Here is a 17,013-nt window from a genome sequence, read left to right as displayed (position 1 = left end):
ACTGCTGTGTCTCTTCAATGCAGCCAGCCTTAGTTTACTATTTAGTTCCCTTCAACAGATGGATCAGGACTCAAGTGGACCAACCCCTCCTGAGGGGTTGAGAGCTCCCACAGGGCTGCCATTTTGGGTGCCCTTTGGAAGGGCCTGCTGCATAGTGAAGGAGGCAAGCAACCTGTCTCGCTGCAAGCATGCTGAAAGGAGCAGCAGGACAGTGAGGCGAGGTCACGTGGGTGGAGAAGATTGCTCCATAGCTGTGGCCCTTGGCTTGTTCTCAGGATAGTACAGTCCTGATTCCTATTCCTTTGGTTTTGGCCTTAACAGCACTGAGGTCATAACTCTGACTCCACCTCTTCCTGTCGCATGATTCTCATGTCACATGATTTCTTGTCATATTTACAGTGCAGTGAGTCACTGGGCAGGAAAGGTTGAATACCACTGATCTGCTGGGATGCATAACTCCTGGGGGTTAGATGAGCTACTTCTAGATTACAAGGCACTGAAAACTCTGTCTCCCAACAGAACCCTGAGCAGCTGGCAGCTACAGGGCAGACCCGCTCAGCCAAGGAGCATGGGGCAGACATGGCAGAACTGGAGCTCCTGAGACAGAAGGAATTGGCTGAGAGGAAGGGCCGTATACTTCAACGAAGCAGCAGGTGAGGCCTGTGTGGCTTGTTTGGGGGGGGGTTGCAGATCGCCCTTGCCAGCATGGCCTATCGATGGGTTCACCTGAGCATAGAATCATAGAGTTGGAAGGGACCACCACGGTCATCTAGTCCAACCCCCTGCACAATGCAGGAAATTCACAACTACCTCCTCCCCACGCACCCAGTGACCCCTACTCCATGCTTCGGGTGAATTTTGAACTAGAACCCAAATACATGTTGCTGGGTATGATCCCCCCTCAATTGAACTCTACCTATAAAGAACTCTTATCAGTACGCAACTTCAGCCGCCAGAATTGTATATACCAAATACTGGAAATCTAATACAATTCCCGACATTAGAGTGGAACAGTAAACTCTCCGATTTTGCATTGATGGCCAAACTAACGCAACTGGTTAATATGAAATCAACAGACGAATTTGTGTTGAGATGGCAGCCTTTCTATGATTATTGTTTAGGTGGTAAATAAATTATTTAATAAGGTTGAAGGCAATTTAAAAGAATTCACAGAGGTATATAAGATATACATATGTTTAAGACTTTTAATAGAAGATATGGTATTAGATTTTCTTAAGTTTAGCTGATGTAGAGGCTCAGTGGATGAAACATATTTCTTCTCAAGAGAAGAATCTCTTTAGAGAATCTTGAGATGGAGTAATGTTTAGAATTATATAATATCTGGTAACATCTTCTCTTTACCCCTTAAATTTTAAATATGTGGAAGCTTGGAGGATGACGTATCTTTTATCTTATTTTTCCCCTCCCTTTTTTCCTTTCTGTATCCCTCTTATGTAAAATAAAAACAATTGAAAAAACCCATTTCTAGATATTGGGTTTTGCCAGGAGGAGTATGCATGCATGTATCTGAAGATTTGCCAGGGGATCAAGTGAGAAAGTTGCAGGGGAAAGGATTTCATTGGCTTGCTAAACTCTGTCCTATCTCCATGTGCCCCTCCCCCACAATCCTGGCCTTGGTTGGGAAAGAAGATGAATGCTGTTTGATTCAGAGTATGGAGAACCCATGTTGGCAATGACTACAGCCGATGACTGAATCTAGATTGGCCATCCTGTGCCAAATCAATGCAGGTTTTAGTTAGACTTTCTTGTGCATTTAGTCCAGTGTTCCAAGGAGAGTCATAGTGACTGCTATCATATATCCATTGTGTTCCATATGTGTGCTTGCCATGTGAAAGTGTGAATTGGCTCTTGGGTCATCTTAACTCCCAACAGCTGCCTCTAGTTGTGCACCACTTCCAGTCCTGCTCAGTGCCCCTGGGCAATTTGAGAGTGTGACCCAAAGTCCTCTGGGGCAATACAAAGAATTCTGGGGTGCATTCCACCTTTTGTGCAGTTGGCCCCCAGCTGCCTGCCTTCCTGCTATCTGTGGAGGTGGCTTGAGGGTTCCTGTGCCAACAGGTATGAGAGACTTGGAGAGAGCAGACGTGTCCCTCCACCTACTAACATTCATGCATATTGGTCTGTGGCCTGGGTTAATTGCCAGTCAAGACTCTGTGCCCTCCCCTTGCACCATTGGATTCCTTCCTTCCTTCCTTCCTCAACAAATCAACACATTCTTTGAAACCCTGAAGCCTCAGCTTCAATATGTGCAAAAGTACTGTGCATCAGAAGTTTTAGAGTATAGAATAATGGATTTCCTTGGCATCAATGAACGATGTATGTTGAATGCAGAGTATTCATGTTCCTGGATTTATCTCAAACATCTGAGACTAGATTTTATTTTTATTTCGTGTTACAGTATTTTGGTTCTGAAATAGCAAAGGTGAGGAATTATGGTGAGTGGGAATTATGGTGAGTGGGCTATTGGCTGAGGGACATGTCACAAAGTCCTTGTGGTCACCAGATGTGCATTGATCAGATGTGTTTGGAACTTAATTCCTAGGCACACATGGACCCCATTCAGATCAGGATGATGAGAGAGTGGACTTCAGCCTTCTCCCCAGATTCCATTTTCCTGACCTGAAATGACCTTTGGAGACCTACCATTTGTCCTGTTGGGGAATTTTATATGTAAAACATATAACAGTGGGAAAACAGTGCCGGGGGGATGGGGCTTAAGCCTCCTCTTTCTGTGTGCCATGTCCTGATCCATGTCCTGAACCTACCTGTGAATTAAGCTCCAAGTGTGGTACTCCAGGTGCACATCTGATTGAAACATGTCTGGCAGCCCAGAGGGTAGTGTAGCGTGTCCCCAAGGACCTAAGGAAAGGTCCAGGACTGTGCTCAGAAGGAAAGTGGAATTTCAACAAAAAGGTTTCTGATTTGAAGGGTGTGTGTGAGTGCTTCCTAAACATATTTCTGTATGTTACTTCTTTCAGCCTTTCATTCCAAAGACACTGTCATCCTCAAGGGTATTTCCATCCTGATCCCTGTTTATTTCATTTTGTCTCTGGTTCTTTAGGCACTCTCATTTTGGTGGCTGCTACATTATCCAGGGCTTGAAGTCCATTGGAGACAGAGATGTTGTCTTGCACAAGGGGCTACACAATGTAAGTAGCTTAAAGTCCACTATGTACAGGGTTTTGCTGCTCTCTGAAGTGGTGACCTAAAGGGTCAAATCCCTTTTGGTATCACCTCTTCAGGGATGACCCTAAAGCCACTGCTGTAGCCCTTAAGGGGCTGTTGTTTTTATTCTCCCAGAGCCAGACTTCTTCCTCTGACAACCACTGGACTCTCAGTATCAGCTAGAGAGGAAGGGAGGGAGAAACTCTTGCTGGACCCTGCCTCAACTTGACAACCAGCAAGCTTGGGTTGCCAAGTTTCCCCCCAGTGTTGTATCTCTGTCTTAAGAGCCCTGCACCCTCTTTTGCACTTTTTCCTGGATTCCTTCACTCTCCCTCCAGATCTGTTGGCATAAACTAGATTAAGATAGGCAAGAGAGGAGAGCAGGTGATGGGGCAAGAAGAGGACTAAGACAGGAGAAGCAAAGACATCATTTCTCATGTCTTGCCTATTATATCTTCCAATCCATGCCAGATGAAGAACTATACCCATGATCTGGGGAAGGAGGTGCGGCGAGTGCCAAAGAGACAACAGCGAGCCCATGATGATGCGGGTGCCCCTCGCCGGTCAGCCCTCAGTGTACGTGTCTTCCTCAAAGAGTTCTGCATTGACTTCTTGGAGAACTGCTACAACCGCCTCATGTATCTGGTCAAGGTGAGGGCAAGGTCTAAATCCTGTATGTGGCTTGGGGATTACTAAAAGCGAAGTGTCCTAAAAGCAAATGGCCTAAAGGAGAGGAGCAGCACGGATGATACCTGAAGGTGCTGTGATGCCTCTGGATATTTGTTCCTGAATGCCAGTATGCACTTGGCTAGGGCTGGGCCTGGCAAAGTTTTTATCTTTTCTATTCTGTTGGTTGTCAATGTCTCAGGCATTGTAGGCAAAGTGTAGTCGGGTAATGGCTTAAGCTGTCCTCTCATTCTCCCACCCCAGTGCTCAGATCTCCTTTTTCACTTCCACATTCATGGAAAAGAGAACAATAAAAAAGGGAGAACAAGAGATCTGTTCCACAAGATCCAAGAAATCAAAGGGAAATTTAAAGCACGGTTAGGTATGCTGAATGATCAGCATGGAAATACATTAACTGAACAGGGCAAAATAAAGAAAAGGTGGGAACAATACACTGAAGAACTATACAGAAGAGATGAAAAGATGACAGATTCTGCAGTTTTAGAAAGTGAAGTGAAAGCTGCACTGAGAACAATTGGGAGAAACATATCACCAGGAGCAGATGGGATATCAACAGAGCTAGTCCAAGCCACAGAAACGGAGTCCATCAAAATCTTGACAAGAGGCACATGTTAGGGAGCAGTAAAATTCAAGAAGGGACAACAGGCATTGCACAGGATACTGAACTTATTTATGACTAGAGTTATACACCACCAAATACCCCAAGTAGCCCCTAAAAATTTCTCTAGTTACCTCAGTGTCACTAAGCTTGCCCAAAGCCTAAACCCCATCCCACATGAAGTTTAGAACTTGCTTTAAGAAAAAAAACAATGAAAGTCAAGAATAGTGAGATGACAGATTCGTGGCCAGATATCAAATAATTACTTCTTTCCATGGAGCTTCTTGGCCAGATATCAAATTGTTAGTTCTTTCCAAGAAGCTTCTGCACCTCTGAATTCCAGGAGAAGGTTTTTAACAATCTCCTTCCCTTACTTTGTCAAAATTACTGCTCTCTTCTCCTGGGGTTAGACCATCAAGCCTTGGCAGACTGCTTCAACTTTGCAATGACATGCAAACTACAAACAAGACCTGGCAACCATGATATGGGCCTCTAATTCTGCCTTGGAAGCAAATGATGGTTTGCGGAAGCCATGGTGCCATAGTAAGCAATGTTCTATTTCTTGACAAGAATATGCCAACAGGTATGGAAAACAAAACAATGGCCTCAGACTGGAAACGATCCATTTACATTCCAATTCCCAAGAAAGGAGACGTCAAAGATTGCAGCAACTATCGGACCTGTTGCGTACAGGCAGGGACCAGGCTGAGGTGCTTGGCCTCTGACTCCACTCCCAGCAATGGAGAGTACTGGGGGGAGCAGAGCCTGTCGCGGTTTACTCTTCCCAGTAGTGTGGGTGGACTGAGTGCGTAACCAAGGCAGCACTCTAAACAAGGAACAGGTTCACTCACCAGTACGAGTTCCTTTGCGTCAAGGTCTAGGCTCGGTCCTTCCAGGTTCTGCAGGGACACCAGAAGGGCAGGAGCTGGTAGCTGGCACCTAAGCAAGATAATACTATGCACAGAGATCTCAGCATGAGCAGCAGAGCTTGTAGTTAGCAAAGTTGTTCCCACACTGACTGACTGGCCAGCCTAAGATTTATAGCTGTTCCTCCTCACTCCCTTCCCGGGCCAGCTGTTCTGCATCACTCGCTGGTGTCGGCTCCTGCAAACACCTACGACCAATTGCCTGCAATCTCGCGCTGCGACGCCTCTCCTGCAAACTGAGCCGAACCTTTGATCTTTGATGGCTAACTGGGCTGGGTGGGTCTGGAGGTGATAACCTTCTCTGTTCCTCTGCTCCTTCCCAATATGTACCACCTTCTTCTGCATCTGTCGTCTTTGCTGGTTCAGACCTATGGTCCAGTAGCCCTGGTAAGACTTCCACTGGTGCATCACCCTGCTCTGCCACTCCTTCCTCCTCTTCTTCCGAGGAGAGTTCAGGCTGACTCACGACAGGACCATTGCATTAATTTCTCATGCAAGTAAAGTGGTGCTCAAAATCTTACAGCACAGGCTGTTACCATATATGGAATGAGAAATGTCTGATGTTCAATCTGGATTCAGAAAAGGAAGCGGCACTAGAGATCATATTGCAAATATATGTTGGTTACTGGAGCATACGAGAGAATTTCAGAAGAAAATCAGCTTGTGTTTCATAGATTACAGCAAAGCTTTTCACTGTGGATCATGAAAAACAATGGCTGGTTTTAAAGGAAATGGGTGTGCCACTACATCAGATCGTTTTGATGCGCAACCTGTGCTCTGGACAAGAGGTCACAGTTAGAACAGAATATGGAGGAACGGAATGGTTTCCAATTGGCAAAGGTGTTAGACAAGGATGTATTTTATCTCCCTATCTCTTCAATCTATATGCAGAATATATAATTAGGAAAACTGGATTAGATTTAGATGAAGGTGGAGGAAAATTGGAGGAAGGGACATTAACAATTTGAGATATGCTGATGATACTACATTACTGGCAGAAAATAGCCAAGACTTGAAATGATTACTGCTGAAAGTTAAAAGAGAAAGTGCCAAAGCAGGACTACAGCTGAACATCAAGAAGACAAAAGTAATGACTACAGGAAAATTATACAACTTTAAGGTTGATAATGAAGAAATTGAAATTGCTGAAGACTTTCTGTTCCTTGGCTCCATCATCAACCAAAAGGGAGGCTGCAGCCAAGAAATCAGAAGGAGATTAAGACTGGGAAGGGCAGCCATGAAGGAGCTAGAAAAGATTCTGAAGTGTAAGGATGTGTCACTGGCCACCAAGATTAATTTAATTCATGTCATTGTGTTCCCCATTACTATGTATGGGTGTGAAAGCTGGGCATTGAATAAAGCTGATAGGAAGAAAGTAGATTCCTTTGAAATGTGATGTTGGAGGAGAGTGCTACGGATACCATGGACTGCCAAAAAACCAAATCAGTGGGTTATAGATCAAATCAAGCCTGAACTGACCCTAGAAGCTAAAATGACTCAACTGAGGCTATCGTATTTTGGTCACATTATGAGAAGACAAGAGTCACTGGAAAAGACCGTCATGCTAGGAAAAGTTGAGGGCAGCAGGAAAAGAGGAAGACCCAACAAGAGATGCATTGACTCAATAAAGGAAGCCACAGCCCTCAAATTTGCAAGATTGAGCAAGGCCGTCAAAGATAGGACATTTTGGAGGACATTGATTCATAGGGTCGCCATGAGTCGGAAGCGACTTGACGGTACTTAACACACACACAACATTTGCCTCTACAGCTTACCTATAGGTGTTAGACTTTGAATGCCATAAACTGACAAATTGCTAAGTACCTTATTATATTCTAGCATGTTATGGGGGGCACTGTTTTTGAGCTTTAAGTAAGCTCAGAAACTGGGATATTCTGTGATCTCTCTACATTTTATTTTTGTTTCTCCAGTCCTTGTCACAAATGCCTCCTTCCACAAAATGGCATCAATTGTGCAAAGGAAATATAAACTTTGCATCCGTGGGTGTTTCCTTGGTATAATAATTAGTCTACAACTTTACTGAATTTGAATACTTTTTAATGTGCAGCTTACAGGGCTATGACAGAACCCTATACAGAAGGGTGCTGTAGAATTGGAAGCTCTCCTTCAATATATTCTCTCTCTCTTTCTCCTTTCCCAGGATCACCTAATCAGAGAGAAGGGCCAGCAGCACGATGAGACCTACTACCTGTGGGCCATGGCTTTTTTCATGGCCTTCAACCGGGCCTCCTCTTTTCACCCTCAGCTGGTTTCAGAGACTGTTGCCATACGAACCTTCCACTTCATCGAGCAGAGTCTGACCAACTACTATGAAATGATGCTTATTGATAAGAAGGAGGCTACATCTTGGTCTAGAAGGTAAAGCAGGATGCATTTTGTTGCTCTTCAGAATGGACTTATGGGTTACCTGCTGCTGTTCTCGCTGTATGGCTTTGAACTAGGCCTGTCTTATCACTTCCCTGTACAAAGCCAAAGGTACTTTTTGCCTCATGTCCTTCCTTTTCTTGTCTCCCAGGATGCATCTGGCTCTGAAGGCCTACCAAGAGTTGTTGATGACCGTGCATGAAATGGACCATTCCCAAGAAGAAGCTGTTCGCAACAGCAGCCATATCCTACAGAGTGAGGCTTTTCAAAGTTATAAGCAAATATACACTAAATGTACTTTGCAGTGCAGGCCATGAGCAGGTAGACGGGACTAGAAGAGAGCTCTTGTTGCTGCTACTATTTGTTTCATTTAGAAAATGTATATGCTACCTCTCCAGAGTAATAGCAACACAGTAACATCTGAAAATAATAACATAAGAAATTATTTTAAAAATGTCTTTAAAAACAAACTAGGGGCGTATGAAACAACAGAATATAATTTAGCAGCCTAAAATGATATTCATAAAATGAGCTAGAAGTATACCATGGAAATAGCTGAACCTCTCAGTGAAAAGCCTGAACAAAAATAATTATTTTGGCCTGGAACCTAAGTGAACAGTAAGGTGATGAGCCTCAAGAATCAGGACATTCCAAAGGCAAGTTGCCACCTCTGAAGAAACCTTGTGTCTGGTTGCCCCTCACATATACAGGCATAGGCACAGAGAGCAGGGATTTGGAAGAGGATCTTAAGTAGTGGGCTGGGATGGGAAGAGGCAACCTTACAGATTGGAGAATGCTCAGGAGCCCCTCATCAGTCTTTCTTTTGTCCTTTTCAGACAAGGATTACTCTGTTTGGATAAAATTAATAAATTCTCTCTTCCCCCCTCCCCTGCCTCAAAAAGATAACATTTTCTACCAGATGGAATATCGCGAGCTTTTCCTCACCCTCTTCCGTAAGTTTGATGAGAGAAAGCAGCCCAGGTCATTCCTCAAAGACCTAGTGGAGACCACTCACCTTTTCTTGAAGATGCTGGAGAGATTTTGCAAAGGGAGGAACAATGTAATGGTGCAGGTATTTTGGAGCCCTTTTTATTTCCTTCCACTTTTGTCGGGCAAATGTCTCTTCGGAAAGGGCCCAATCTCTTGGGCAACTGTCTTCTACAGTGGCCGGTATCATGCCAATAGGTGGCTAGACTGTGGCCGCACTCAAAGACTGAGGATCAGGGTTTGGACTGGCAAAATTGCTCTCTCCTAAGATCCTAGGTTAATTCACAGATTCCTCCCTGATAATACTAAATTTACACTAAATAAATACTAAATAATTCTAAATTTATACCATTTTAAAATGGCCATTAAAAGCTTGCAGTGAGGAACAATTGAAGAACAAAAGAGGCAAAATAAACAATCAGAATCTGTTCAAATAGTCAAACCTGCAGGAATAGTGAAAATGTCTTGAGCTCTTTCTTGAAAAAAGATTTCTAATCCAAAGGCTTGCATTATTCTGAAAAATGTATTGATTTATATTTATACTTCCCATTTTATAACTTGTGTTTCCACCTTGGTGTTCCTCAGTTAAACAACACAATTAGAAGTGACAGCAGAAACCAAAACAACTGTCTGATAAGATTTCAGGGTTTTTTTTCCATAACAGATTTGGCAGCTCAGTCTGAGCTGGGTATCTTTGGAACCATTGCTTTGAAGTTCCTGGTTTCTCTTTCTTCCTGATTTCACCATTCTGGTGGATGGAAATTTGGATAAAGCATTTTGGGGACTACACTGCCAATGGTTATTTCCACACCAATAACTTACTCTAGAGTATCCTTGTTGTTGATCTATTAGGTTTTGCAGCAAATCCAATTTTTTTTGTCTGCATGCTGCCTCTTTCCTTCCTCCAGAGAACATTTCTCCCTGTCTGCACTTAAAAAACAAACAAACCATGTGTTCCCAGGGGAGCATCATGTCATTTGTAATACACAGAACTTCCGGTAACTGAGCTGGTCCCAGCACTCGTCCCTTGGGGAAGCTCCCAAGGGAATCCAAGAAATGCTTTGAATGGAGTGTTTATAGCACACCAACCCGGTTCTAAACAGTGGTCTAGGGTACAGGAATTCCTCTGCAGCCTGAAGAAAGCGGTGTGACTCCCATACTCTCAGAGGGAGCTTTTTTAAGTCCCCCGGAGGTGTGGATGGTGTCCCGCTAGGCATTGAGGGAAGATTGCATCGCCACAAGCGTCTCTTTGGCATTAGGCTTGGACCTCCATTACCTATAACCATCTTATGAACTATTTTAAAGAAGAAAAACCTCACCCTCCGAAATCTAAGTGAGTAACAAGAATTCTTTTGATCTTACCAGGAATAGAAGTCTGAACTGGTTGGCAGAAATAACTGGGAACTCCGTAATCTCCCCCCCCCCCCATCGCATAAAAACTTTTTCACCAAGATAAGACATCAGATAAAGTGGCAAGGATGCTATCAAGTTGATCTGTGGGTAGACTAAACAAGTGAACTATTTGATTGACGTGGCAACTACCAATCAGGCTCCGTGATGTTTGAGAGGAAAGGAGAAATAAAACCCTCCTACCCCTTGATCGCGTTACCTTTTCCGGGCAGGGAAGGTCCTCCAGCCACGTTTTCAATATTTATTTTGAAGTACCGGAAGACCTCTAGGAAACAGCATTACTGCATTGCAAGACGGCCGTCGATAACGGGGAGACAGGAAGGACAGAGGTACTGCAGGACTGGAAGTGAATTAAGAGGTTTGCTACTAAAAACTACAGAAAGGGGACGACAGAAGGTCCGCGGTTCCATCGTTTCCGGCTGACTTCCTACTTCCTGTATGCTTGCTGACCTAGAGCGTCCTGAAAACTCAATGGTACTTCAAATTTTAAAAGTGCTTTTTTAAGCTGTTTTAAGCTTAAATACCTTGGCGATTATGCTTACCATAAGTTCTTAAACTACCCACACTTTGGAAACAACGCTTATTAAGACTTGTCAAAACCGTTTAAAACAAAGCATCAGCTGTAAATGTCTTCAACTCATCAAAGGTCTGGATCAATACATACAGTATCACCTGCAATATCTAAACCCAAAGAATCCTCGCAAGAAGCAAATATGGAAAAGAAAATTCAAGATATGTTTGCCAAACAAAAAGCATGAACAGTTGTCAAAATAACAGGAGCAGATGTCAAAGCAGATGGAAAAAATGACTACCATGATGAACAGCTTTACCCAGACAATGACTCAAACAATGAATGAATTAACAGAAGATCTAAAGATGTGAAAATCCAGGTCAATACAATTAAAACAGATATGAAAACGTTAGATGGATCATTAAAGAAAGTGATGGAAGACCAGAAGGATGTCAAGAAGAAAGTGGATAGCCATGAGAGACAAATTAATGTAATTCTGGTGGAGGAAGACACAGTTAAAGACCAGCTGGCTATGATGGACATGAAAACCAGAGAATCCAACCTGCGATTACGTAACTTCCATGAGGACTTAGGTGATACTAGAGATGCAATGATAAGGAATTTGGCAGAATTAACCCAAATAGATGAACAGGACTTGGATCATGCAATAAATAGAATTTACAGGATTCCCCTACCGGCAATGCTGAAGAAAACCAAACCAAGAGATGTGATGATCACCTTCTATGATATCAGGATGAAAGATGCAATCATGAAACTTCATTATGACAAGCCTATGAAGGTAGGATAAATAACCTTGATACTACTTAAAGATATACCTAGACATTTAATGTCTAAAAGAAATATCTTTAAAGACTTTACTGCAACATTACGGAAAAATGAAATAAAATATCGATGGATACTACCACAAGGCCCTGACCTGGATGGCCCAGGCTAGCCTGATCTCGTCAGATCTCAGCTGCTAAGCAGGGTCAGCCCTGGTTAGTATTTGGATGGGAGACCACCAAGGAATACCAGGGTTGCTGTGCAGAGGAAGGCACTGGCAAACCACCTCTGCTAGTCTCTTGCCATGAAAACCCCATAAGGGGTCGCCATAAGTCGGCTGCGACTTGAAGGCACTTTACACACACACACACTACCACAAGGGTTAACCTTTATGTACAAAGGAGTCAGAACTACTATCACCTCATTACAAGATGTTGGAAAATTTTTGAGGAAGTACAAAAGAGAATTTGCAGATGTCCTTGATGAGCAGGAGGATGAGAAAGAAGAACGAGAGGATTTTCACAGAAGGGAGCAGTTGGAGGAACTAGACTATAAGACTATAACTAAAATAAAGACTCATCATGGCTAAAGTAATTTCATGGAATTTTAATGGTTTAAATGAGAAGATCAAAAGAGAGAGGAACTTCAAATTTTTACAAAAACAGAAATACACTTTAATTTGTCTACAAGAAACTCACATCTCAAAAAAAGATAGAAAATATTTGGACAGGAAAATGCTGGGTCAAGTGTTCATTATGTAAATTAAAACTAAAACTAAAGGAGTGGTCACTTATGCTCATGCTAGTTTGAGCCCTGAACTTGTATATAAAGACGAAGAAGGTTGTATAATGATGATTAGAGTAAAAATAGTGGGCCAAAAAACATTGGTGGTTGGAATTTATGCACCTAATGAGGGGAAAGCTAAATTTTATGAACAACTGCATGAGATCCTACTTCAACATGCCCAAGAACAGATTTTATTGATGGGAGACTTCAATGGAATAATTTCCCCTATTTTGGACAAGAAAACCCAGGCTAAAAGTGAAAAAGAAGGAATTCTTCCAAAGACCTTCTGCCAAATGATGGCTGACTTGCAACTACAGGACATCTGGAGAACAATGAACACGACAGCTAGAGAATTTACTTTTTACTCAGCAAGACATGACTCACATTCCAGGATTGACATGATTTCGGCAAGTAAATCTATTTTTACACAATTGCATAAAATACACATGGTACCAAGAACTTTTTCTGATCACTATCCGATTTCTTTTGAGTGGAATAACCGACAAGCATTTAGATGGAGAATGAATGATACTTTTGAAAGATCAGAAACTTGTGAAGGAATTATCTACTTTGATTAAAGACTACTTTGAAATTAACATGAACGGAGAAACCACCTTGAATATGGTATGGGATGCTTTTAAAGCGGTGATTAGAGGATTTATGATTCAGAAAAATACGGCATGGAGGAAACAGCAGTTACAGTTGACCAACACTATACTTTGAGGTTTACAAAAATTTGAACAAGATTTGATTTTGGAATTACGAGAGGATCAAAAAGGTATCATTTTAGGGAAGATAAATGCTCTTAAACATCAGTTAAATATTGTGGTCTCTGAAGAAATGAATAAAAAATTGAAATATGCCAAACAGAGATACTTTGAACAGGCAAACAAACCTGGCAAGTTTTTGGCAACTCTGCTGAGGGACTCCTTTCAAAAACGAATTATAACCAAACTACAAACAGCGAAAGGACCTGTTTATACTACAACAGACATTCAAAAGGAATTTGTATCCTTTTATACTAAACTCTATCAAAAAGAAGAAATATCAACTAAAAAAATGGAAAAATCCCTACATTCTACAAATATCAAAAAACTATCATTAGCCCAACAGAAACTTATAGATGAGTCAATTTCTTTAGAGGAGCTAGAAGAAGCTTTTAATAAGCAAAAAAACAGATAAAACTCTTCGTCCAGATGGAATAACAGCTTTGTTTTATCGTACCTTTAAACAATTTCTGCTGAATCCATTTTTGATGCTTTGTAATACAATAATGGAAACAGGAATGTCACCTGAAACATGGTCACATGCTTTTATCTCATTAATTCATAAGTCTGGAAGAGATCCTGAAAAAGTAACAAACTATAGACCTATTTCATTGTTGAATGTCCTTCATTGTTGAATGTCCTTCCGCGCGCCCAGCCGGCTCTGTGTGCCCCCCCTGCCTCCCAGCTGGGAGGCGGGCGGGGGCACAGAGCCGGCTGGGCGCCCTGGAACAATGCGAGCCGTCTCTGTGCGCCCTGACGGCCCGCTGGGAGGTGGGCGGGGCACACAGAGCCTGCTGGGCGCGCTGGAACGCGAGCAGGCTCTGTGCGCCCCGCCCAACTCCCAGTTCCAGCGCAAGCCGGCTTTCCCTGCCCCGACGGCCAGCTGGGGGGGGCATCTTATGGTCAGGTGCGTCTAATGGAGCGAAAAATATGGTATAATGAAATAAGGTTGATTCTACAACAAAATATTCCTAAAACACCAGAAATGATGCTATTGAGTATGATACCGGACACCATTTTTACTCATAGAACTTTTTTGATTTATGCCACCACGGCTGCTTGATTGATATACCGTATGCAGCTAAATGGAAGACAGTTGAGATACCAGACAAAAAAGACTGGATAAAAAAGATGCTGGAATTGACTGAGATGGCAAAGCTTACAGCTTTGATAAATCAGAATGATAATGAACAATTTTGGGGGGAATGGGAGGCTTGGTGAATGTACTGTGAAAATCATTTTTTAACGGGATCATTTAAAGGATACTCATTGATCTAATGCTTTATACATGCTTTGTATTAATTTTTATATTGGGTATTGATTTTATAATGTTCGATATGACAAGAACAGATTAATTAAAATAATATTGGGATTAGTTTCGTTAGCAAAAGATTATACAATTTAATTTTAGACGGAAAAGGGAGAGGGGGAAGTCATTTGTTAAATTAGAATACTATTTGTTTTTCTCTTTATTACTATTATTATATTTAATATATGGATATATTAAATGAAGGAAAATAAAAAATTATTTTTTTAAAAAATGTCATTTGTAATACACAGGATGCTCCCCCTCCTTTTTTGGCTTTCGGGCATGCGCTCTAGCCACCAGCCAGCTTGGCTCTGATTCTTCCTCCCCTCTTCTCTGCCAGCAGCATCTTCAGGCTGCCACTTTTCCTGGTGACCACCTTAAGAAAAAGCGGATGAGGAGAGTAGTGGAGAGCTGCAGACGCGCATTTTCGATCTCACTGTGTTTTTCAGAGTCACACCAAACACACGCACATATACATCGCACAAGTGAGGACCTCTCTTTCCTCTGCTGCCTCCTCTGCTGCCCCCTCTGCCTACAAAATGCATAAGAAAAAAACGCCCAGGAGAAACATAACTCATGCCCCAGCACAAAGCAAGGGGGTTAGTCCAACACTTTAACGTTCCTTTAAATCAACGTTCCAGCGTTCTTTTGCCAGACCAATTGCGTTTAACAAAAACAACTTTAATAGCACAGGAAACAGATTAAACACTTGGAAAACATTTCTGCGACCAAACAAAGGGAAAATGGTGCGGACACAAAAAGACACATTTCATTAAACATTACAAATAATTAGTGATTAAACAGCCCATGTTCTGTTTCTATCAAAGCTTTCTCTAAATACAAAATTATTGCTTTGATGCAGAGCAAGAAGATCAAGCAGAGAAAAAAGCCCCAGTCTTGCCCTGCCACCTCAAACATGCAGCCCAAAATTCCTGAGGAGCTGGATGAAATGTGGCCAAAGCTGGTTGAGCATCTCAGTAAATTCACACAGGTAAAATGTTTGGGAAAATGTGGTTTAGATCCTATTACTGTTAGGTAGATCTGTAACTGGTTGACAGATTGCACCCAAAGAGTGCTTGTTAATGGTTCCTCATCCACTTGGAGAGAAGTGACTAGTGGAGTGCCTCAGGGATCTGTCCTGGGCCCTGTGTTGTTCAACATCTTTATAAATGATTTGGATGAAGGAATAGTGGGGATGCTTATTAAATTAGCAGATGATACTAAATTGGGAGGGGTAACAAATATGGTAGAAGACAGAGCCAGGATAAAGAATGATCTTGACAGGCTGGAGAATTGGGCTAAAACTAATAAAATGCACTTCCACAAAGATAAATGTAAAGTTCTGCATTTAAGTAGGAAAAATCAAATCCATAATTATAGGATGGGGCAGACTTGTTTGAGCAGTAGTGTGCGTGAAAAGATCTTGGGGTCTTAGTAGACCAAACACTGAACATTAGTTAGCAGTGTGATGTGGTAGCTAAAAAGGCAAATGGGATTCTGGGCTGTATCAACAGAAATATAGTGTCCAGATCATGCAAAGTGATGTTATCACTTTACTCTGCACTAGTTAGACCTCACCTAGAGTATTGTGTTCAGATTTGGGCACCACAATTCAAGAAAGACGTAGACAAGCTGGAACATGTCCAGAGGAGGGCAACAAAGATGGTGAGGAGTTTGCAGACCAAGTCCTATGAGGAAAGGTTGAAGGAGCTGGGTATGTTTAGCTTGAAGAGAAGACAGAGGTGATATGATAACCATCTTCAAGTACTTGAAGGGCTGTCATATAGAGGATGGAGCCGAGTTGTTTTCTGTTGCCCCAGAAGGTCGGGCCAGAACCAACAGGTTGAAATTAAATCAAAAGAGTTTCCATCTAGACATTAGAAAATTCTTCCTAACAGAGCGGTTCCTCTGGAACAGGCTTCCTCGGGAGGTGGTAAGCTCTCCTTCCCTGGAGGTTTTTAAGCAGAGGCTAGATGGCCGTCTGTCAGCAGTGCTGATTCTATTACCTTAAACAGATGATGAGAAGGAGGGCATCTTGGCCATCTCCTGGACATGGAGTAGGGATCACTGGGGGTGTGGGGGAGGTAGTTGTGAATTTCCTACATTGTTCAGTGGGCTGGACTAGATGACCCTGGTGGTACCTTCCAACTCTATGATTCTAGGTAGGATGATATTGAAGATGGAGGGGAGAGATTAGACTTGGTGCAGGAGCTAAGACTTCAGGAAAGGTGGAAACAGAATCCAGAAGTGTCTTTTTAGCAGCTGTCAGAGCTTTGCTTTGTTTTGAAACATGCAAGTTTCTCAAAGTGATGTATTCAAAGCAAAATAAAATTAATCTCTTAGGGCTGTGATTGTTTCCATCACAAAGAGTGTTTGCAGACAGAAATCAGTAATATGATTAAATGAATGACTTATTCGGCTAACTTTGCACAAACACAAATGTTGATCTTACATAAACATTGTGTGCACATATTGTATGAACAATAGAATAGTTCTTTTTTTCTTTCAGAATCTTTAGTCTTCATCTGCATACCGTTTTAAATAAGTCCACAATAGCAAAAGGGAGCATTTTTGAAAAATGCTGCAAGACAGTTCAATTTTGGTTTGATGTGATTCCTAATGATGTGATTCCTAGGTTGGTGACCATTCTGTGACTGTTGACAACTAGAACGCTCCTG

General features: G+C 42.2%; 1 protein-coding gene across 1 annotated transcript in view; it reads left to right on the top strand.

Moving 5' to 3' along the window:
• TIMELESS (timeless circadian regulator) overlaps nt 1-17,013 on the top strand; it is a 66,052-nt gene that overhangs the window by 16,949 nt on the left and 32,090 nt on the right. The window contains exons 8-14 of the mRNA XM_056853976.1: nt 520-653; nt 3,083-3,170; nt 3,658-3,837; nt 7,559-7,776; nt 7,934-8,037; nt 8,685-8,854; nt 15,198-15,326. Of these exons, the coding sequence (XP_056709954.1) occupies nt 520-653; nt 3,083-3,170; nt 3,658-3,837; nt 7,559-7,776; nt 7,934-8,037; nt 8,685-8,854; nt 15,198-15,326 (1,023 nt within the window). The remainder of the gene's footprint in view (nt 1-519; nt 654-3,082; nt 3,171-3,657; nt 3,838-7,558; nt 7,777-7,933; nt 8,038-8,684; nt 8,855-15,197; nt 15,327-17,013) is intronic.

This window comes from Euleptes europaea, chromosome 1 (genome assembly GCF_029931775.1).
Source record: "Euleptes europaea isolate rEulEur1 chromosome 1, rEulEur1.hap1, whole genome shotgun sequence".
In the NCBI taxonomy this organism is placed as follows: Eukaryota; Metazoa; Chordata; class Lepidosauria; order Squamata; family Sphaerodactylidae; genus Euleptes; species Euleptes europaea.
This window is presented reverse-complemented; position numbering and strand designations above follow the sequence as displayed.